Source organism: Schistocerca piceifrons, chromosome 7, assembly GCF_021461385.2.
Source record: "Schistocerca piceifrons isolate TAMUIC-IGC-003096 chromosome 7, iqSchPice1.1, whole genome shotgun sequence".
Classification (NCBI taxonomy): Eukaryota; Metazoa; Arthropoda; class Insecta; order Orthoptera; family Acrididae; genus Schistocerca; species Schistocerca piceifrons.
The window spans coordinates 111,524,337-111,549,119 of record NC_060144.1 but is presented as its reverse complement, the minus strand read 5'-3'; the positions used below and the strand labels follow the sequence as shown (position 1 = coordinate 111,549,119).

Sequence of the window (24,783 nt, the reverse complement as noted above, 5' to 3'; positions counted from 1 at the left end):
CACAACGTATCTGTTGAGAGGCCAGACAAACGTGTGGTTCCTGAATAGGGGCAGTAGCCTTTTTAGTAGTTGCAGGGGCAACAGTCTGGATGATTGACTGATCTGACCTTGTAACATTAACCAAAACGGCCTTGTGCTGGTACTGCGAACGGCTGAAAGCAAGGGGAAACTACAGCCGTAATTTTTCTCGAGGCCATGCAGCTTTACTGTACGGTTAAACGATGATGGCGTCGTCTGGCTTAAAATATTCCGGAAATAAAATAGTTCCCCATTCGGATCTCCCGGCGGGGACTACTCAGGAGGACATCGTTACCAGGAGAACGAAAACTGGCGTTCTACGGATCGGAGCGTGGAACGTCAGATCCCTTAATCGGGCAGGTAGGTTAGAAAATTTAAAAAGGGAATTGGATAGGTTAAAGTTAGATATAGTGGGAATTGGTGAAGTTCGGTGGCAGGAGGAACAAGACTTCTTGCCGGCCGGGGTGGCCGAGCGGTTCCAGGCGCTACAGTCTGGAACCACGCGACCGCTACGGTCGCAGGTTCGAATCCTGCCTCGGGCATGGATGTGTGTGATGTCCTTAGGTTAGTTAGGTTTAAGTAGTTCTAAGTTCTAGGGGACTTATCACCTCAGAAGTTGATTCCCACCGTGCTCAGAGCCATTTGAACCATTTGAACCAAGACTTCTGATCAGGTGAATACAGGGTTATAAATACAAAACCAAATAAGGGTAATGCAGGAGTAGGTTTAATAATGAATAGGAAAATAGGAATGCGGGTAAGCTACTACAAACAGTCTAGTGAACGCATTATTGTGACCAAGATAGATACGAAGTCCACGCCTGCCACAGTAGTACAAGTTTATATAGCAATTAGCTCCGCACATGATGATCAGATTGAAGAAAACGATGATGTGATAACAGAAGTTATTTAAATAGTGAAGGGAGATGAAAATTGGCGGACTAGAATTTGATAGTAGGAGAAGGAAGTGAAGGAAAAGTAGGTGACTATGGAATGAGGGTAAGGAATGAAAGAGGAAGCCGCCTGGTAGAATTCTGCACAGGGCATAACTTAATCATAGCTAACACTTGGTTTAAGAATCACGGAAGAAGGCTGTATACGTGGAAGAGGCCTGGAGACACTGGAAGATTTCAGATAGCTTATATAATGATTAGACACAGTTTCAGGAACAAGGTTTTAAATTATAAGACACATCCAGGGGCAGATGTGGACTCTGAACACAATTTATTGGTTATGAACTGTAGATTAAAACTGAAGAAACTGCTAAAAGGTGGCATTTTAAGGAGATGGGACATGGATAAACTGAAAGAACCAGAGGTTCTAGAGAATTTCAGAGAGAGCATTAGGGAACGATCGACAAGAACGGAGGAAAGAAATACAGTAGGAGAAGATTGGGTAGCTTTGAGAGATGAAATAGTGAAGGCAGCAGCGGATCAAGTAGGTAAAAAGACGAGGGCTAGCAGAAATTCTTGGATAACATAAGAGTTATCGAATTTAATTGATGAAAGGAGAAAATTTAAATATGCAGTAAATAAAGGACGCAGAAAGGAATACAAACGTCTCAAAAATGAGATCAAAAGAAAGTGCAAAATGGCTAAGAAGGGATGGCTAGAGGACAAATGTAAGGATGTAGAGGCATATATCACTAGGGGTAAAATAGATGCAGCCTACAGGAAAATTAAGGAGACCTTTGGAAAAAAGAGAACCACCTGTATGAATATCAAGAGATCATGTGGAAAACCGGATCCAAGTAAAGAAGGGAAAGCAGAAAGGTGGAAGGCGTATATAGAGGGTCTCTATAAGGGCGATGTACTTGAGGGTAGTACTATGGAAATTGAACAGGTCGTAGTTGAAGATGAAATGGGAGATACGATACTGCGTGAAGAATTTGACAGAGCACTGAAAGATCTAAGTCAAAACAAGGCCTCGGGAGTAGACAACATTCCATTAGAACTACTGATAGCCTTGGGAGAGCCAACCATGACAAAACTCTTCCATCTAGTGAGCAAGATGTATGAGACAGGCGAAATACCCTCAGATTTCAAGAAGAATATAATAATTCCAATCCCAAAGGAAGCAGGTGTTGACAGATGTGAAAATTACCGATCTATTAGTTTAATAAGTCACGGCTGCATTATACTGACGCGAATTCTGTACAGACGAATGGAAAAACTGGTAGAAGCGGACCTCGGGAAGATCAGTTTGGATTCCGCAGAAATGTTGAAACACGTACATAACACTGACCATACGACTTTTCTCAGAACATAGATTAAGGAAAGGAAAACCTAATTTTCTAGCTTTTATAGACTTAGAGAAAGCTTTTGACAATGTTGACTGGAATACTCTCTTTCAAACCAGATGACAATTATGAGTCGAGAGCCGTGAAAGGGAAGTAATGGTTGGGAAGGGAGTGAAAAAAAATGGTTCAAATGGCTCTGAGCACTATGGGACTTAACAGCTGTGGTCTTCAGTCCCCTAGAACTCAGAACTACTTAAACCTCGCAGTTCCGGACTGCAGCGCCTAGAACCGCTCGGCCACCACGGCCGGCGAAGGGAGTGAGACAGGGTCGTAGTCTATCCCCGTCTTATTCAATCTGTATATCGAGCAAGCAGGTCTCGTTCTTAAATACCGGATGAATGTAGTCTCGGTAACATGCGCGCCGTGAGTTACATTACCTCAAGCCATACGAGCAGTTTCTAACTTTTAATACATCACTGTTATGCTTTTGGCGTAGCAATACACCTCTTAATGAGTAGATTATGGTAGCATTTTGAATGTTTAACTTCTGTCAACAGCCTTCTATATTAGTTGCGCCTGGAAGCCGTCCAATAGGCAACCTGCAACAGAAACGGTGGACCGTGTTAGCCTTTTGCAGTATACATGGGCGCTGACAGCGGCACCAGAAACTTAAAATTTCTGTGTAATAGACCTCGCCAGGCAGTGCCGTTAAGAGAGAATTGCCATCCCAGGTACTGCCACCGCTCAGATAGCAGACAGAGCTCGCTGGTGATGGAGCCTGTCCTCTGATCAGGTCGCAACCCCTCACGCTCTCTACCGCCTGCTTCGTTAACGAAACGACTTCGCTTCCCCCCTTTATTACCAATCATAATTTATATCGCCTGGATGCAGCGCAGCGAGGGTAAAAAAGGCAGATGTGCCGTAAAAATGTAATTACGCGTTCGCTTAAAGATGAAATCTCTGAAGGAAATTGAAATCTTTATGTCGAGAAGCTTCGCGCTATAGCGTAGCGGTCGCAACGTGCGGCATTCTTTGACGAAAATCGAAGTATTTGTGTGCTGTAAGTATATTTTTACGGAAGTTGTTTCATCCTACCTTCTGGTTATCTCTCAGCACGAAGAACCGGCGAAAAGAGGAAAATTCAGTTGTGCTGAATGTTACATAAAAAAGTTCCGCTCATTAATAATGCAGTGGTGCATGTTTTGGTAATACTTTACCCTTTAAAAAAACTTAGCATTTACGCCAAAAATGGGACTGAGATAACAGGATTATTATAAGATTTTTCTTCTCATTACCATTGATCAGAATGGAAAACTAAAACAGTGAACACGTTCAAGTATTGCAAGGTAGGGAGGGAGCCGTTGCATAAGTTATCGAATATGGAATTCACGAAACGTAAGTCGCTTTATTCATTTCCAATGTTCACAGAAAACGCTGCTTTAAACGACTGTATCTGAAACTACCGGGTGATTATTATTAAATTTCCCATATTTAATACTTTATCACACGGATACTAATTACCGTACGAGTACTGAACTTGGTAGCATTAATGTGAAGAGTATGGGGTGCAGGATTTCCAGGCGTCACAGCGCCACCGTCCAATTCCAGCTATGGGTACCATGTGCTGTGATCAGTCATCGTGATTCGTAGTCTCACACTCCTGACCTGTCGCGGTGCACTTGTTGACGTGTCGTCATGAGCCTGGGCAAAAGAGCAGGGCATTATTGGCGAAGCTCTATTACCAAGGCAACAGTAATACTTCAGCTGCACTTCGAGAATATCTCCGGCTGAAAGGATTATGAAAGGCTCCTCTTTCTCCAACTGCTGTGAGGAGCATGATGAGGAAGTCTGAATCCACTGGAGAACTGGGCGTCGCTCCGGGAAGAATCCGACTACCGGTTGCTACACATGTGGTTCATGAAATCGCTGTTGCTATGGAAGACAAAGCTGCGCGCAATTCTTGATCGTCAGGCAGTGCACTTGCTGTGTCACGACAGTTGAACATCCCGTGGTCCACCGTGGTGCTTCGAACTACACTGCTGGCCACCGTAAATGCAACACCAAGAAAGACAAGAGGTAGCACAACAAGATTTATTTTGTAGATAACATGTTGACCAAGTATCAAATGATTACGTTTACAGACGTCTGTGACATGTGGTTCCTGCCAGAATCAGTAGCCAGAGTAGCCGCCATTGTTGGAGATCACCGCTGCCACACGTCTCGGCATTGAGTCAAAGAGACGTTGGATGTGTTCCTGGGGTACAGCAGCCCAAGCAGCTTCCACACGTTGCCAAAGATCATCTGGTTGTCGCAGCTGGGGATGTAATCTGGGTCACTCGTTGAGCAACCATGGACCACATGTTTTCTATCGGCGAAAGATCCGGAGAGCGAGCCGGCCAGGGAAGCAATTCAATCTGGTTATAGTCGAAGAACCTTTGGACAATACGTGCCACGTGTGGTCGCGCATTATCCTGTTGAAATATGTCTGTGGCCGAGCCCTGAAGGTAAGGAAGGACAACTGGCACCAGCACCTCGGATATGTAGCGCCGGCTATTTAAAGTACCGGCAATGCGTACTAGAGGCGTGCGAGAGTAATATCCAATACCGCCCCATACCATAATACCCGGTGCAAGACCAGTGTGGCGGTGCATAATGCATCTGTCCAGCATCCTCTCTCCACGGTGTCTCCACACTAGAATCCGACCATCGTGGTGCTGCAGACAGAAGCGTGCCTCGTCAGTAAAGACAACGTCATTCCATTCGGCCGTCCACATCCGTCAGTCATCACACCATTGGCGACGGAGACGTCTGTGGTTCTGCGTCAATGGTAGACGAAGCAATGGACGTCTTGCGGACAGACCACTCTGCTGTAAACGGCGTCGAATGGTACGCGCAGACACTGGATGATGCGTTACAGACGCAATGTGCTGTGCTATGGTTCGGGATGTCACTGAGCGATCCGTCACTGCCATGCGCACAATCTGCCTATCAGCACGTGCAGTGGTGCACCGAGGTGAATGCGATAGACCACGTCGATCCGTCGTACCCTCCTGCATCCAACGGTCACATATCCGCATTACAGTTGTTTGGTTTCGTCCAACACGACTAGCGATTTCTCTGTATGATAATCCACAATCTCGGTAAGCCACTATCCTTCCTCTGTCGAACTCGGATACTTGATCAAAAGATGTTCGCTGTTGTCTACGAGGTATAACTGATCGTCTTGTGAAACAACCACAAGGTAAACACACGTGCCGAACGTACACTCGTCGAAATCGCCAAGCCTTAAATGGCGCTATGAGGTGGCGCCACAGGCGCGCGTGATGTGCGTCTGCGCTGAAATTCTAATCAGTTGCATATTTCATTGCTGCAAACCCATGGTGTAAATTTCACTTGATTCGGATACTTCCTTCAGGGTGTTGCATTTACGGTGGCCGGGAGTGTATTATCAAATGGTGTCCGTACAAGATCCATATCGTACAGAATCTTGCGCGACATGTTGGCTTCGCTCTTCACTTTCTCGCATGGATTGAAATTGATGAGGGCTGGCCCTTGACCATCCTATGGAAAGGTGAAGCTCATTTTCCTCTGACGGGTGATGTGAACACGCAAATTTGACGATCGTGGGGATCTTCACCTCCAGTCACTGTGAATGAAGTTCATCTGTACTGTGAACGTGTGACCAATCGTGTGGCTTCACGGCTACCTTCATCATTGCCCCATTCTTTTTTGAACAGGTTGGCGCTCAGAGACCAAAAAGGTGCAGTGTGTCTGACCAGCGTTACGGCGATATGCTTCGCCAGCATGTCATACTCTTCTTACAGGAGAGAGACGCACTGAACTCAACAGTTTTCATGCAAGATGGGACCACACCGCACATCACTCTTGATGTGCACTTGCTTCTCCGAAACGCATTTGGAAACAATCAAATTATGGTATCCCCCGATCGTTTCCAAATGCTTGGCCGGCACGATTACCTGACCTCACTCCCTGTGATTTCTGGTTTTGGGGCTACCTGAAGAACATGATTTACCAGGGGAGCATTCACGTATACGCTGATCTGAAGCGCAGCATATTAAGAGAGGTAGACAGCGTACCTACAAACATGCTTCGTTCTGCTGCGCAGAATTCAATTCTGCGCTTTCAGACTCTTCTGAACACTGACGGGCGCCGTACTGAGCCTGTTATGTAGGAATAATGGTAACGGTCTGTAATGGTAGCAGCACATTAAAAGCGCTTCAACTGAAGTGATTTTGCACTATTTCTCTTCCCCATGTCTTTGACGTTAATTCTACCAATTTTGGTACTTGTTCGATAACTAGTTTCTGGTTTATAGCGTATTAAATAGGGAAAGTTTAATTATAACCACCCGGTACATATGCGGAAACAATGGAGTTCAAGAATGAGATTTTCACTCTGCAGCGGAGATCTATAGGTATAGATCTCTCCTCGGAGTACTTCTGCATGTCCGCTTTCATGAGTTTGCGTTGGAACTCTCAAGCTTTTTGTTTAAGGCGGAGCGCAAGAAAACGTATGTAGTAAAATGTACCTGCACTGACGGGCAACTACAATGTCTGCCGTATAGTAAGCGTTCGGCTGACTTGGACTGCTTTAATATGACCCGAACGCAAAAATTACGCTATGCTACAGGTCAGTCTGTTATTCTTCTATACTACCCGATGTAGGTAAAAAACGGTTATGTTAACTAGTAATGAAGGTAACGTAGATACCGTCGGTACGAAACAGGCGGTTCCGGCAGTAAATCACAGTGGAAATTACGAAGGGAATACATAACAAAACAAGACCAGAGTGTTGCAAAACCGTCTTAAGCGTACACAACAACCCAGGGAGTGATCCGAATCACAAACGTCAGTAAAGCTCAAAACTACTATTCAACTGCGAGTAAGTACAGGCTTCAGCGACTAGCAAAGGAGTGGCTAGCAATAGCCTGGCTGTGGTACCTAGCGGTAAACACTCGTCAGAGCAAGGCCCCGCCACGTCACCCGAGTATCTCTGACGTGTTCTGCCAATTGATATACGGGCTAGGTAGGGAATCAAATTCAGGGTCGGATACTAAACCCTCAGCCCCTTCAATCGGCTCGTAGGACCGAAAACGGCCCGGATTGTGCCGATTTCGCCGTCGCCGAGGAAGGTGAGAGACAGACAGAGTGAGAGAGAGAGAGAGAGAGAGAGAGAGAGATGCAAGAATTCCCGCTAAACGGTCCCGTGGTAGATTCCAAGGCGTCTGTGGGGGTTCGCCTGACCGACGCAGTCCGACGAGCAGCTTGGGCCAGCCTGTGACGATGTGACGTTGGTGACCGCAATAGTCAGTCAACAGACACCAAACACCAGGAAAAGTCAAACAAGTAATGTCCGAGTGTCGACATAATTTTTGCACCACTTCATACGATCAGGGTCAGTTATCTGACTTGGCGTGAGGTGAAGAACGAAACGACTTAAACAGACCTCTCATCTTTCGTTTACCTCGCCGAAAGAAGTGAATGGCGGAAGGGGAGGTGAATAAACCGTAGTCATCGATAGTTATTGGCTTTGCAGAAGCTGTAACAGCTGTGTCTGCTGTTGTTGGTAGAATTCCCACTGTTTTTATTGCTGTTGCTGCAGCTTTTGTTGCCGCTACAAGTTTAGAAACTCGGGCTCCATGCGTGGGTGGAATAATTGCACAGTGAGGAAGTTCTCGTCGTTACTTTTCTATACCACTCTGCGTACGACGAACACGGTTCATGGTAACTAGAACTGGTGGTAACGTAGCGGAACGAAACGAGTGCTTCTAAAGATAAATCACGAGGAGGATATCACGAAGTGAACGAATAACCAAAACACGTCCGGAGTGTAGCAATGTCGTCTTAGAGTGTCCAACAATGCGGATACCAATCTAAACCTAAAACGTACATACGGCGAGGTCAAAACTCTACAATTCAATGGCGCGTAGCTAAAAGACTCCAGTGACTAGCCGGACTGCGTTATTTGGCAGCAAAAAATCGTCTGTGGGGGGCGTCACCTGACATGGTTGTCGCGGCTACTGTGCCTCGTTCGGGCGCAAGCCGTAGCCATAGCCGGTAGCCCGAGTATCTCTCACGTGTTCCCCCTATTCGGGCTACACGGGGAATTCGAATCACGGTCCAATACTAAAGTTACCACAGTCTTTATTTGACATTCACATTCGTTGCTTTTGCCAACTTACAACCAAATATCACCGTTCAACCTAACCTCGACCTTGGGCTGTGATCCATATCAGTCTGTCACCACAACCCAAGTGACCAATTTCAGCCAAACAACACGTGTACTGTTCTCATTTTAACGACTCACATTCCACTGTGACTCAGTCCATCGATTTTGGCTTCATGGCAGATCCACCTTCACAGCTGAGTTCCATTCTGGGTACTGCCAGGGATTTTTCATTTGGTGGAAGGACTGTAATGGTTTACATTTAGCATCGTGATACCAACTGAGGAGCTACCTGAATCGGGAGTGACGGCTCCAAGGTCTGCTTAGCTGCCAACAGCCGGGAGTGTGGTGTCCCGACTGGCCCATCTGAAGCGAGAACGGCGGAGCTTTTTCTTATTTTGCTTTGACACAGTGTGAAAAAAAGGGTTGACATTTCAAAAAATTGTCTCTCAAAAGCTCGTCACTACTGAACCCAACTCTTCTCATCGGATTAATGCCAGGAGAAATCCCATTCGATTGATTCCTGCCTCCAGAAAGAAGGTACACTATGTGATCAAAAGTGTCCGAACACCGACTTCTGGACATCAGTATGGAGTGTGTCCAAGGCGGACTGAACCGTGTTGGTCACACTTTCATTGACTTGTCTGGATCTCTGTGGAGGAATGACAACCCATTACTCCTCGAGAGCCGAAACCAGAGATGGCAGTGGTATTGGAAGTTAGGGCGTCTGGAGCGAACGTTCTAACTCATTCCAAAGGTGTTCCACTGGGTTCAAGTCGACATTCTGGCAGGCCAGTCCAGTTCGGGAATGTAACAGTGAGGTTCCGGGTATCCAGGGGATTCGTTTTCTCATGTTCTGCACAATATTTTGACGACCGTCCCAGCCGTCTTTTTCAGGTGTTGCAGGTTTTGCTGTTATGTGTACTCTTTGCCTGGGCACCAACTTACTAGACTGTGAGTCATTGTTGGTCTCAGTCCACTGCGCCCTTTGATACTCTTTTGTTTCACGGAGCACGCACTGACACTCCATGAAACGCAGATTCCCTCAGAGTTTTCCATCTCTGATGGATCTAATGGTCGGCGAGATTTTAATAAATTGACTGCCAGACCCCAAGCGTTATTTAAAATGAAACATTCATCCCTATTTATTAGGTTTTCTGACATCTTTATTTCGATAGACTCCTTAATTATGCTGCGCTAGGAACTCGGCATGCTGGTGTCATCGTACTTCGTTCCTTGATTACATTCGATGCAGTTGCTTTACTTGGCCATTGTAGTCGGGTGTGTAAGTGGTGTTCCCTGCATCTCTCTTCTAGTGTTCTGATAGTCTGCCCAAAGTAAGACACGCCACACTTGCATGAAATGCATTATTTTGCTCAGTCCGTTGCCTTACAAATACTACTTTATGACAGGGTATATTGTCACACTGATGCAAACTGTTCCTCTGCTGCAATTGGTGCACAATGTGTTCGTATCGTTCTGCATTTAGGGTTTTGCTATGCGCAATAAGGTAACCACACCCCAACCACGACTGCGTACTGTAACAGCACCTGCTGCATACTCTACTGTTGGCAGTATACATGACATTCAACTTCCCCCGGCTTTCTTTAAACCTACTGCCTTCCGTCGGATTTCCAGTGTACAGCGGAGACGTTTACATAACCTCAAGTTTTCCTTAAATAGGGAAATATGTAGCTCATGAGGGGCTGATCGACCTTGGTACCCCATTTTTTTAACTCGATACGTAAAGTTTTTGTGCTAGTTGGCTACTGGCAGCACTCTGAACTCAAGAGTGATTCCATCCGCTGATTTCATGTGATTGTTTACAACCACCCAACACAATGCTCGACCATCGGTATAGGAGACCAGCGTGGATTTGATTTAGCTGTGACTGTTTCTTCACGTTTCACTTCGCAGTCTCATCACCACTTAGCTGTAACAGTGCTTAAATGTCCGTGATGGACCCAGGTGACTCTCCTGATCGATCGATTCGGCTGTTGCTGCTCTCCGCCGCGCGTGATTAGCCGAACGGTCTAGGGCGCTGCAGTCATGGACTGTGCGGCTGGTCCCGGCGGAGGTTCGAGTCCTCCCTCGGGCATGGGTGTGTGTGTTTGTCATTAAGATAATTTAGGTTAATTAGTGTGTAAGCTTACGGACTGATGACCTTAGCAGTTAAGTCCCATAAGATTTCACACACATTTGAACTTTTTTTTTACTGCTCTACCTGTTGACAACACAGCAGTAGTGTGACTCGGCACAAGGGATACAAATCCTTGTCCACGAGGTGCCTCCGAGCCATAGTTTGTAGGGAAATGTCATCCGCTGGTGTTGTCAACAAGTGGGCAGCACTGTGGGTCAGATCTTCAATGTTTTGTGTCACACGATACGAAGAGCAAAATGTAGCGCTGGGAACCCATCTCCACGTAAAGGCAAACGCGCGCACGGTCTAAGCTCGAAGCGACCCTTTGAGCTATGTTGACAGAGTGAAAAGTACACAGCGGTCGTGGTGCGCCGTTCTTTTACGATTTCAGCCATGGCGCGCTCTACTCAACGACAGTTAGGATGCAGGTTTACTTTTACCTCCAGTACTTACACCGTTCGTCCGAAAAGCTCCGAGGCAGACTTTACTCCTGGCGTGTAAGCGACATGAGCGCAGTAGCTGTGGCAGTAGCGTGAACTAACAACTGTGCATTCAGCCAGTCAGTTATGAGCAGGCAGCGTTACGTAGTGGACGTGCGGCCGTTGTGCGTCAACGTTGTTACATCACAAATCGCAATGGAGCAACATCTCTAAACCAATTGTTCGCGACTTTTGATTGATTGATTGAGGGGGATTATGGGACTAAACGCCAAGGTCATCGGTTGCGCAGTTCAAAAGTTACTTGCGTAAAATAGAGGGTCCCCTAAAAGCGGACGGAACCGGTGAGATGCGTCAACTATAAAACGAGGAGGCTAAAAACAAACACAGCAGACGACATACAGGGGTGGGCGAAATCTGAAAACTGGAAAAACAAAGGGATAAAAGAGCGATCTTTGCGAGGGGGAGTGATTAGGTGTCCCAGACCTAGAAAACACGTAGAGAGGCGCCATTCACAATCACCTTGCCCTTGCTCCAGGACTAAAGCAAAACCTTACAACTAAAAATAAAACAACTTTCAAGTATAAAACTATGGAGCAGGTCAACCATCCATAAATCGTCGTTCAAGACCTATTTAAGATGTTTTAAAGAACGGAAAAGTATGTGCGATGTTCGTGCCACACACCTTGACTCAAGTACACAAACAATTACGCGTAGACGCCTGCAGTGATTTGACTGAAACGCAAAGCGCGGACAGTTCTTCTCCGCAAAAAAAATCACTGCGTGTGACAAGACTTGATGCTATCAATACAAACCTACCATTGAACGATGAAGTGCAGAAATTTACAGGACATAATCGATAATCAAGCCAACGTGAAACAACAATCCAAAGAAGGCATTTTCTGATAGTCTCCCATGTGGGTGTGGGTATTGATTTCCTGGGGTCAAACCGTTTTCAGAAAGATATTTAATATCGAAGAAAAAGACAGAAGTGATGTGCTTGATAGAAACTTTCCTTCGATTAGTTTATTCTCCTCTCTTTAGTCAAGACGTAAGAGGACAATATTTGCACCACTAAAATTTCTCAGCCACACGAAGGAAACCATACGCAAGCACATACTCAACCTGTACGTTAAGCAATCAATAAGGAAAACGAAGTTCAGAGGAAGAAAGAAGAACTTTAAGGTTGTCCACTTGTGATTCTCTCAATATTGGAAAATGACTTGGAAAATCAGTTGAACAGAATGGATAGTGTCTCGCTAACAGATTATAAAATGAATGTCAATAAAAATAAAACCAAGGATAACGCAGCGTAGTTGATTAAGTCGGTCAACGCTCAGGGAAATAGATAAGGAAAGCAGACACTAAGGGTAGTAGATGAGTTCTGATCAGCTAACTAACTGATGATGGCTAAAGTAGAGAGCATACATAATGCAGACTGGCGAGAAACGTATCTGAGGTAGGGACCTGTTTTTACACCTGTTGTAAGTGTGTTAGGAAGCCTTTTCTGTAGATCATTTACTTCTTAATGCCTTCTGCAGGTGTTTGTCTGGAATGTAGTGTAACGTGGACAATGAACAGCTCAGAAAACAAAAGAATAGATGTTTCTGAAATGAGATGATATAGAAAAACGCTGAAGAGTAGGCCGATAGATTGCATAACTAATAAAGAAATACTGAATGAAATTGGAGGGAAAAAAAATTATGACACAACTTGACTAAAAGAAGGATGCGTTTGACAGGATGCATCGTGAGGCATCAAGGGTCGTCACTTTGATAAGGAAGGGAAATATGTGTATGTTTGGGGGAAAATTGTAGAGGGAGACGAAGGCATGACTACAGTGAGAATGTTCAAATTCAAATACACCGGTGTCCAAAATTAAAGCAACAAACGGACATTTTGCCTTTATTTTGCCACAAGACAATATAAACAGGTAGTAGTAAAGCAGAAACAATGTAAAGGATGCCGAACGTAAACGACAGCAACATGCATAAAGGTGGATAAAAATGTTCTTCGTTTTTTCCAACTTAACGAATTTGCAAACACATTCCAACAACTGGTTAATGTGCTCAGTACGGGGTGTGACCACCTCTGGCAGAAATACAGGCTTGACAACGACGGGGCATGCTGTGAACGATCAGTCTCATGTTGAGGCAATAACGCCCAGTCTTCCTGCAGAGCTGCTCACAGTCTTAGACAGTGGATAGTGGATGCTGATGTGATGCAAGCCATCTCCATAGTGCGTCCCAGGCATGTTCTACGGGATTCAAATCGGGAGAGCGAGCAGGCCCGTCATGTGTGCAGTATCTTCCGTTTTCAAGAAAACGTCAACCACCCGTGTTCTATGTGGTCGAGCATTATTGCCCATCAGTACGAATCTGGGCCCACAGCACCTCGCAACAACACCGAATGAGGTCCCAAGATCTCGTCATGATACCTGGCAGCAGTTAAAACTTTGCCGATTCACCCGTACAACTTCATGAATAGGGGTTCGAGTGGTAAACATAATCCCTGCCCACACCACTAGGGTTGCTCCTCGATATCGGTCTCTTTCCTCAATGTTTCGGTCCCGATATCGCGTCCCACATTCCCTTCAAAGCAAATCTACATCTACATCTACATCTATACTCCGCGAGCCACCTTACGGTGTGTGGCGGAGGGTACTTATTGTACCACTATCTGACCCCCCCTTCCCTGTTCCATTCACGAATTGTGCGTGGGAAGAACGACTGCTTGTAAGTCTCCGTATTTGCTCTAATTTCTCGGATCTTTTCGTTGTGATCATTACGCGAGATATATGTGGGCGGTAGTAATATGTTGCCCATCTCTTCCCGGAATGTGCTCTCTCGTAATTTCGATAATAAACCTCTCCGTATTGCGTAACGCCTTTCTTGAAGTGTCCGCCACTGGAGCTTGTTCAGGAAATCCATCGAGAATCACTCTCCAGACTAAATCGGGGCTCGTCTGTGAAAACCACATTGATCAATTTTTGGACTGTCCAGGTGGCATCTTGATGACTGAACTCTAGACGTTCCCTACTCTGAAGACGCGGCAGAGGTAGAAATACAGCAAGTCTCCAACAGTAAAGGCCACTCTGCTCAACCCTTCTGCCTCGATATAACACTACCAGTGGATACTGCGAGCTCACGTGCCGGTTGCCGTGCTGCACTAAAGGCGGTAATATCGTGCCCCTACAGCCAAGTAACGGTCCTCTCTTCTGAAGTCACACGTGGTCGGCACTGCCCTGGATACAGTTTCGGTCTCTATAAACTGTCGCCACGTCAGAGAAACAACAGAACGATTCACATTAAGCAATCGGGCCTCACTAATCTGCGACTGTCTTGTTTCCTTTCTTTCTGTGGCCCGCCACCGCAGAGAGTCGGGTGGGTATCTGCTGTGTGCCACATTGCACCGTCTGTGACGTGCATACAGCGATTGTCGATGTGGAGCTGCCCGGAAAACACTAATTCGTGTCATTGTATCACCGAGAATTGTTGTCCGTTGACCGGAATGCCATCTTCCATGCAGAACACGATCTTACGGACGTCTGGTTGAGAGTTTGTATGGTTGTATTGTGAACTAGAGACAGGTCGGGGAAACAGCGTTTTGTTGCTTTAGTTTTGGAAACCAGAGTAGATGTTGCTTGCAGCGGTTGCGCAGATAAGAAGAGGCTTGCCCAACATAGAGTATGTGGAGAGATGAATTAAACTAGTCCTCAGAGAGAACAGCAACAACAATCTTACTCACAGTAATTATTTTCACCAGTGTATCAGTACCGCCAATTTCGCAAGCGACTGCCCACTTACAACGATAAATATTCAGCTACGTCCAGTAACGTGATTACGCGCTTGTAACAAAAAAAGTATCTTAAGTTTAATACCTGTAAGCAGAAGGTATATACACGAAAAGAGGCGTCTTTTGTGTGTAACATCTCGTTCGTATTCTCTTCCTGTACGGTGATGAAAGGTTGCTGACAGCACGTGCGAAACGACGCGATAAACACGGCTAACACTAAAAAAACAGGCTTGACACTGGATTTTACGGCGCTATTCGTATGTCCTCGGCATTTTTATGTTCACGTGAGCAATACTGGCGGCTCTATTCTCCCCCGGGGTGATATAAACAATACCAACCTCTGAACGACGCTCTTAGTACGTAATTGTGTTATCGCTGGACAGATCATTCAATCGCTACAGCTTCCTCGCAAGCAGAAAAAGAACCAACTAATGACTCTATTTCCTCTATTTGAATTCGGCAAATTTTCAGCCCTCTGCATAAAGTGAATCGTGTACTATGGCAGAGTACAGTAGTTGACGCAACAAGGCAAGAGCTAATGATACAAATTATCATGAAATACATCACAAACTTGAATTGCATGTATAGGATGAGCTCACATCGTATACTTTGTCCAAAATTTAGGAAATGCTGCGATATTTACCTCGTAACGTGTACGATATTGCTGATTAGCCACTAGAAAACTCGATCCTAGATTAGGACGTATTCAGATGAGTTAAATAAAAGATTTTTGATACTAAGAATTCAAATCCTTTACGAAGAACGTTTGGCTTTTGACTAACGCTACTTTTCAACCAGAGAACCTTAGAAACGCATTTGACACAAATTTGACGGGCAGGTGGAACTCGTGTTTTCCACGCACATATTCTCTCCTCTATTTATTTTGAAAAAATAGCATAGAGCAACGAGGGTGTAGATACTTCCTCTACAAACTTCGTCAAAGTAGGCAATCTTTTATTTTCTTTTTTCTTTTTAATTCGGCTGCTGCAGACGGAACGCCAAATGCCGCAGTTACTGGTAACGTAATATGTATTTCGTTGAGGAGTTTCAAAATGTTCAAATGTGTGTGAATTCCTAAGGGAGCAAACTGCTGAGGTCATCGGTCCCTAGACTTACACACTACTTAAACTAACTTAACGCTAAGAACAACACTCACACCCATGCCCGAGGGAGGACTCGAACCCCCGGCGCGAGGGGCCGCACGATTAGTGACAGAGTTTCATAATATGACATCCAGTTTCAACAAATACCAGATATCTGTATATAAAAATGTGAAAATTTTCTTCAACCAATGGCGATCGCTCACACTTTTTGTTGTTCTTGTTGTACCCTTCAGCCCGAAGAATGATATGATGCATGTTTCAACGCTAGTGTATCTCCTTCAAGACTCTTCATTACTGTACATTTACTTCAACTTACATACGCTGGAACTTGCTTACAGGTCTCCCCGTACAAATTCCCCCCACCCCTCTACACACTTTCCCCCACTACCAAACTGACTATTTTCTGATGACTCAGGAAGTGTCCTACCAACCTAGCTCTTCTGTTAGTCATGTTTTTCGACAAGACTTGCTCAGCTGGAGTTGGTAAATTTCTATATTCAATACGGAATTTTCACATTTTTGAAGATTTGTTTTAACTACATTTGGTTTTCCTGTCATTTAAATGTCATAAATACTAAAAGAAAATAATTCCTAATATTAAATTTATGTTTCGTGTCAACATACTTCTCTTGTTCAGAAAACATTACCTTGCTTTTGCCTGTCTACGTTTCAACTTTACCTCTGTCGTCGTCAATTATTTTATTTGCCCAAATTGCAAAAACTACCAACTGCCTTTAGAATCTCATGTCATAATCAATTGCCCCGGCATCAGCTGACTTAATTTGATTATCCTCTATTGTTCTTACTTTTAGTAATATACAATTTCTAACCTCTAATCCAAGATCTGTTTATTGAGTTCAACCATTCTTTCTGTTCTGCTGTCTCCAACAGAATTACAACTCCACAAACTTTTATTTGTTTTTATTTCTTCTCCTTGAATTTTATTTCCTATTTATTTTCTGACTTCCTCTAAAGCTTGTTGCATGTAAAGATTGAGTAATAGTGGGGATGAGCTGAAACTCTGCCTCACTTCTCTCTCAAATAGCCCCTGTTAAACTACAGTCTAGTTTCTGTACAGGTTGTAATATCCTTTCGCTCCCTTTTTATGTCCCAAATAATTTCACAATTTCTAACTGCCTAACAGCCAATCTTATCAAAAGGTTAAGCAAAAGAATTCATTTCCACAGAAAATTGTGCATACAAGTGAGATAATTAATTCAGTTTGACATTCTCAAACATAACGTCTTTCAGTCACGACATGCCAATTTCAAGGGATCACAGGACAGAATTTCTCTTGTTGACAGCTAGTGCAGGTGTGGTAACGAGACGTGGGTAAACAAGGCAGAAGATTGAAAAGTAAGGTAGGAATAAAGGAAGGTTAAGTTTAACTATTCATCGCCGTGGAGTGGAATCTATGCTGTAATCAGTAAATAATCTTGCTCAGTTTTATTTAGAAAAATTGTATGAGGGCGTATTGAAAGTTAATGCCTCCTAATTTTTAATGTTGAAAAGCGTTAAGGATTTTTAAATAAAACAAACTTTATTAGCATTCTATACCTTTATTCTTCATGTCCACATATTTACTTCTCAACACCCTGTCGACGAACATATTTCCCCCAACGAGATACCAATTTGTTGATACTGTCACTTTAGAATGATTGACTTTGTTTAGGGAGCCACAATCTCACCTCTGCTCGCACCGCTTTATCACTACCAAAAATTTAATCCTCGAATACATTCTTTAAGTTTTGGAAATAGTTAAAAATTGGATGGGGTCAAGGCGGCACTGTATGGAGGAAGATTATGACAGTGAATGCAAGGTGTGGGACTGTTGAAGATGTCGCAGCGTTCCTGTGACCCGACATTGTCATGCTGAAGGGGGGGGGGGGGGGATTCTCCATGTGAGGACGAATTCTTTGAATTCGTGCTTTCAGAAACTTGATTACAGCACGCCGCTCCCCACGCACTGGCAAAGTTATGTTACACACCGTCGTGCTACATGCTACAATTCAGAGCCCTCTAGTGGCAGAGGGTTTAAACTTGCGACAGCGAAGCGGAAAAGTCGACCGGGAAATATGCATGACTTGTAGGGCCTCAGCCGATACTGAGAACAGAATAAAAAATTCGGAGGCATTGCATTTCAGCATACCTTCGTAATTTCCACCTCTACATGCGGGTTTCTCGGCTATTTGATGCTCATTTTTTATGAAACTGCATTCGGTTTTTCGCTGCTTTAATGGGTGGCCATATGTTTACAACGTCTCGTCACTGTAATATCTGCCCAGTAATAAAAGAAAGGACATATCTCCGACTTAAGCAAACCAATGCGTACTCATTAGACAAATCTTTGCTTCTTCCATTGTCGATCTTTTCGAAGCACGAATGTTTCTGAGCTTGGGTCAACATCCGTGTTCAGTTTTGCTTTTTTTTTATGAGCTTGGTCACCTGGCATGTCATCAGAACAGCTTTCGAAAGAGCAAGTGGTGATAATGTACGTTGGGCAACCATTGTCCTTATATGAAGATGGTATCTGTTGTTTCGGACATGTCCGAAGGAACAGATACCATCTTCATATAGTTAATGCTAACGTCAGAAATCTTTTGACGGGTGTCCCCTGAGAACAAACGACAGCTCCGCCAATGCACTGCCCTTTTGTACGCAATACTACTGCCAGCTGTACATATATCGATATCACTGTCCTACTGCTTTAGTCACAGTGTATATTGACACCAAGAGTATTTGGCGAATATTACATCATGAGATAACGCGAAAAAATATGTAGGAGTTTCTTAGTCTTGTGTACGCCTAAGGTAAGGAAGAGAAAATAAAAAAGATACTAGTTATATGACAGCTTCGTGGGAAAGCTGTCAAACAGATGTACAGGGTGATTCAAAAAGAATACCACAACTTTAAAAATGTGTATTTAATGAAAGAAACATAATATAACCTTCTGTTATACATCATTACAAAGAGTATTTAAAAAGTTTTTTTTCACTCAAAAACAAATTCAGAGATGTTCAATATGGCCCCCTCCAGACACTCGAGCAATATCAACCCGATACTCCAACTCGTTCCACACTCTCTGTAGCAAATCAGGCGTAACAGTTTGGATAGCTGCTGTTATTTCTCGTTTCAAATCATCAATGGTGGCTGGGAGAGTTGGCCGAAACACCATATCCTTAACATACCCCCATAAGAAAAAATCGCAGGGGGTAAGATCAGGGCTTCTTGGAGGCCAGTGATGAAGTGCTCTGTCACGGGCTGCCTGGCGGCCGATCCATCGCTTCGGGTAGTTGACGTTCAGGTAGTTACGGACAGATAAGTGCCAATGTGGTGGCGCTCCATCCTGCTGAAATATGAATTGTTGTGCTTCTTGTTCGAGCTGAGGGAACAGCCAATTCTCTAACATCTCCAGATACTGTAGTCCAGTTACAGTAGCACCTTCGAAGAAAAAGGGACCAAAAACTTTATTGGCTGAAATGGCACAGAAAACGTTCACCTTAGGCGAGTCACGTTCATACTGAGTTGTTTCCCGCGGATTCTCAGTGCCCCATGTACAGACATTGTGACGGTTGACTTTCCCGTTAGTGTGGAAAGTTGCTTCATCACTAAACACAATCTTTGAAACGAAAGATTCATCTGTTTCCATTTGAGCAAGGATAAAATCTTAGAAATCGATTCTTTTAATCTTATCAGCTGCAGACAGTGCTTGAACCAATTTCAGACGATAAGGTTTCATAACTAACCTTTTTCGTAGGACTCTCCATACAGTTGATTGTGGAATTTGCAGCTCTCTGCTAGCTCTGCGAGTCGATTTTCCTGGGCTGCGAACAAATGCTTGCTGGATGCGTGCTACATTTTCATCACTCGTTCTCGGCCGTCCAGAACTTTTCCCTTTGCACAAACACCCATTCTCTGTAAACTGTTTATACCAACGTTTAATACACCACCTATCAGGAGGTTTAACACCATACTTCGTTCGAAATGCACGCTGAACAACTGTCGTCGATTCACTTCTGCCGTACTCAATAACACAAAAAGCTTTCTGTTGAGCGGTCGCCATCTTAGCATCAACTGACGCTGACGCCTAGTCAACAAGCGAACAAATGTACAACTAAATGAAACTTTATAGCTCCCTTAATTCGCCGACAGATAGTGCTTAGCTCTGCCTTTTGTCGTTGCAGAGTTTTAAATCCCTAAAGTTGTGGTATTCTTTTTGGATCACCCTGTATTATAGAAACTGGAGCGCTCGACAGGAGCCTAGTAACAGACATTGTGTCAGTTGGTATGAGCCAGCGTTGTGGCGGAGACACAAGTTTCAGCTGCTCAGTATTCATTTGGCCGGCTTGTGAAACAAGTTGTGTGTGTGTGTGTGTGTGTGTGTTTGTACGCACGCATGCGGCCGTTAGCAGTGGCGGCAGGAGCAGCGCGGCGCCGCTGGCGACACTCACATGGCCCCCACGTAGAGCGCGTCCCTCTTGGCGTCCAGGAAGAACGTGCGGTAGTAGAGCCGGCCGCAAGTGAACTCCCGCACGTGACCTGAAACAAGACGCCGTGCCGGGGCCGGTCACACGCGCTCGTAAACACAGCAGGCGCTACACTGCGGCAGCAACTAGGGCCGCTCTCGGCGCTGCTAAAAGTCGCCATACAACCGTGCACAACACGGCGACACTGCTCTCACCCTGCACAGTACACATCCAGATGTCTCACTCAACACCAACTGAAACTATGGCAGAAGCGTTCTATCACTGTCAGTTAGCCAAACAGTAAAGCAGTAATCAATGCTAAGATTGTTTTGGACACCACAGTGCTCGTGATGGAGGTGATATGCAATTCTCTTTCTCCGACCTCTCGACGACTTACCCAGCCAGATAGAGAAGGACCTACAGTTTAACGTGGACTACGAGCCTGGACATTTTTTTCATACCCTTGGCAGGGGTGAAAGAAGTTCAAATGGATCAAATGACTCTGAGCACTATGGGACTTAACTTCTGAGGTCATCAGTCCCCTGGAACTTAGAACTACTTAAACCTAACTAACTTAAGGACATCACACACATCCATGCCCGAGGCAGAATTCGAACCTGCGACCGTAGCGGTCGCGCGGTTCCAGACTGTAGCGCCTAGAACCGCTCGGCCACCCCGGCCGGCGGGTGAAAGAAGTGATAAGTGTGATAAGTGGCAGATAAAAATCCTAGGAGAGACCTGGAATCGAACCTGAGATCAATGGATTTAGTGTCTGGCACTTTACCACTTAACCAAAGTCAACAATGACAGTTCATACATTTTAGAAACACATGCGTGCGCTCTCTCTCCCCAGCCCCCTCCCCCCCCCCCCCCACACACACACACAAACACACACACACACACACACACACACACACACACACACACAGAGAGAGAGAAAGAGAGAGAGAGAGAGAGAGAGAGAGAGAGAGCGCTACTAGTTGTATTAATCGTCGAAAAGTAACATTGACGGGCACAAATATCAGCGTGCTAAATTCTTTCACTAGCACTGGGACGTATCTGCCTTACGGCAGGTTATCAGAGGACCAATGGGAATTTGCTGTATGTTATTGCTATGTATTGAGAGGGATAGGTCAGATACATCTCATATCTTCTAGCTTTTCTAAACTGTTCTAAGGCTTATTGGCGTTTGCCAATTGTTAAATGTTTATGTATACAACCAACCACTGGTTTTTTTTTTTTTTTAGATTTATGTGTTTGTTAAAACATGAGTGCTGATAGGAACTCGTTAAACTTCGGTTACACGATAAATCAGTCTAATCTAAAAGCCGTAAATTAAATTAAATACCTAGGTATTACAATTACGAACAACTTCAATTGTAAACAACACATAGAAAATGTGGGGAAGGCTAACCAAATGCTGCGTTTTATTGGCAGGACACTTAGAAAACGTAACAGACCCATTAAGGAGACTGCATACATTACGCTCGTCCGTCCTCCTTGGAGAATCCTGCTGCGCGGTGTGGGATCCTTATCAGGTAGGACCGACGGAGTACATCGAAAAAGTTCAAAAACAGGCAGCACGTTTTGTATTATCGCGAAATATGGGAGAGAGTGTCACAGAAATGATACAGGATTTGGCCCGGAAATCATTACAAGAAATACGTTATCCGTTGCGACGGAATCTTCTCACGAAATTCCAATCACCAACTTTCTCCTTAGATTGCGACAATATTTTGTTGACACCGACCTACATAGGGCGGAATGATCACCACGATAAAATAAGGGAAATCAGAACTCGTACGGACAGATATAGGTGTTCATTCTTTCCGCGCGCTATACGAGATTGGAGTAATAGAAAATTGTGAAGGTGGTTCGATGAACCCTCTGCTAGGCAATTAAATGTGATTTGCAGAGTATCCATGTAGATGTAGATGTTAAATGATAATCTGGGTGCGTACTCCTCACTTCCATCCTCATCCTACTAATGTAAAAGTCCAATCAGACAACAAACGACAAAGAGGTAGTAAATAAAGGAAAGATCGGAACGTGATGGCTTGTGTGCCACTAGTCACTACCGAGATATATCTTCCATTTAAGTTTGGTTTCCACCAGTAATTTCGGTGTGAACACAGCAGAAACAATTTCATTCACCATCGAAATTAGCTCGATTTAATAGAATAGTTCGAGGAACTGACTGAAATAATAATTTTTCGTTCGTATGAGGTGATGTTGGTATGACTGAGTTTCACTCGCGGGTCGTATGCTTCTTACGCAGGACAGCCCTCTTTGTATAGCTGAGACAATGCAGCACCGTGCCATAACGCAGTCAAAAGAGACGCGGTCAAGGCCGGCCATTTCACAGCCCGTAAGGGGCTCGTCATGGCCCGTTCTCGCCAGTAGCCACCGAGATGGACACTTCTCTGGTTAACGGTACAGACACACACCACACCCCTTGAAGCCAGTTATGACAGGTTAGAAACTAATGGCCGTTTACGTCCCCGGGTGACATGCTGGCACCAGTCGAAAGTTGACAGCCCGTTGATGAGGTAGGAAGTTAGGTCCCCCAACAGAAGAGCTGACGGCAGAAGTGTGGGGAGAGTTATGACACTTCCTAAAAATATTCAGAATGGTAGAAGGAGAAAATTTTGCGTCATGGGCTAACTCCAAGACTAGAGCTCTCATTGGCTGCTAATATGTGGCGTGGATCGTTATGAGACTCGAAAGACGAAAGGAAGGGAGTTATATGGAAAATTTTCGCTCTTTCGACAGGTGAAGCAAGTAGGCACAAGCTCTCGTTGGCTGACGCGGGCTTTTAGCAGAAGTATTTTTGTTGAGACACCGAAGTTAGCGAAACGAGAGAGTATGAGAAATTCCGTTTCAGAAAGCGGGCCAGAGAGCATTCTGTTCCGGAGAGTTATCGAGAGAAGAGTCTGACTCGGAGAGCGGCGAAGAACATCGGGTTCCTGTTCCTGAGATCGATGGGGAGCAGTTGGTCTTCGCTCGACTTTCAAGGCAACAGTCAAATAGGTGAGTATGCACGTTGCAGCGGCAGGATTTAACTGACTTTAGCATTGTGTGAAGCTCAGGAATCTTCTGATCAATTTAAAGTCGTAATAAAATACCTCTGGATATCATTTGGGTAATTAGTTAACCCTGTATAAATTGAATATAGATTAGTACACAAGGCCATCAGGCGTACTTATACTCGAGGGACATTTTTCTCATGAAAATTGCGTGGAACAAATTTTTAAATCAGACAGCTCACCATCAACCTACAGGCCGTACGATATACTCCTTTACTTCCATATTAATCACTGGTGCTCCGGCATCTGACGACCACTTTAGTAAATCATTAGTAGAATCAATAGCAACAGTTTACAATTTCATTAGATTTCCTTCCCAAATGTTCGTTAATAATACACTTCTTTCGGTTTCCTCATACCACCGGTAAAGAAAAGCCAGCTAAGGCTTTGGAGAATTGTTTGGAGAATTCTTATAACTACAGCCTGCATTTGTAGGTTGCGTTACGTGACCTCCCCTCTCCCCTTTTTGTTGTCGCTGTTGATGCTGAGCCGCTACTGCAACAGCTCGGTCGGTGGAATGGAGACGCGACGCGCAGTGATGGTTGTCCCCGTCGTATAACGTGGAACAGCACCTGAAAATCTCTAAAGAAAATTTTTCCTCGCGTAATGTATAGAGCCGGCCTGAGTGGCCGAGCGGTTCTAGGCGCTTCAGTCTGGAACCGCGCCACCGCTACGGTCGCAGGTTCGAATCCTGCCTCGGGCATGGATGTGTGTGATGTCCTTAGATTAGTTAGGTTTAAGTAGTTCTAAGTTCTAGGGGACTGATGATCTCAGATGTTAAGTCCCATAGTGCTCAGAGCCATTTGAACCATTTTTGTAATGTATGGAAGTCCGTTTGTGAGTCCTCACAGTCTTCTCAGCGATGCGAACTGCTGATTTGAATTGTCTTTTATGGTTTTATGATGATTTACTATGCCCGGTTAGTTAGTAAGTGCAGTATTGAGTGAATCATTCATCACCGGCGTCGTTTCACACCACTGAAGCGAGGATAAATTCATTTGCGGTTCAGTATCAGTAGTTGTTGTTACGTTGCTAGGCAGAATTGTTCACTACGGCACGACGCAAATCCGGAGATAATCTACAATGCGATCTTGCTTTCGTACGTCGTGATATTATTTCGGCAAAACACTCCTTCCAATGCTCAATGTTTATCAAGTCACTCTTTCAATTAAAATGTTCACAGTTAATTAATTTTGATTATCAACTATCACACAGTTCAATTAATGATGGAGGCAACACTTGGGATTTCAATTACTGACGAACAATTTTTATTGTTCCTTCTTAGCAGTTAGTTTATAATCATCACACCACACG

General features: G+C 44.5%; 1 protein-coding gene across 1 annotated transcript in view; it reads right to left on the bottom strand.

Moving 5' to 3' along the window:
- The window catches only part of LOC124805152 (semaphorin-2A-like), a 715,094-nt gene that overhangs the window by 268,007 nt on the left and 422,304 nt on the right, over positions 1-24,783 (bottom strand). Inside the window, exon 2 of the mRNA XM_047265622.1 lies at positions 20,369-20,456. Coding sequence (XP_047121578.1) covers positions 20,369-20,456 — 88 coding nt within the window. The remainder of the gene's footprint in view (positions 1-20,368; positions 20,457-24,783) is intronic.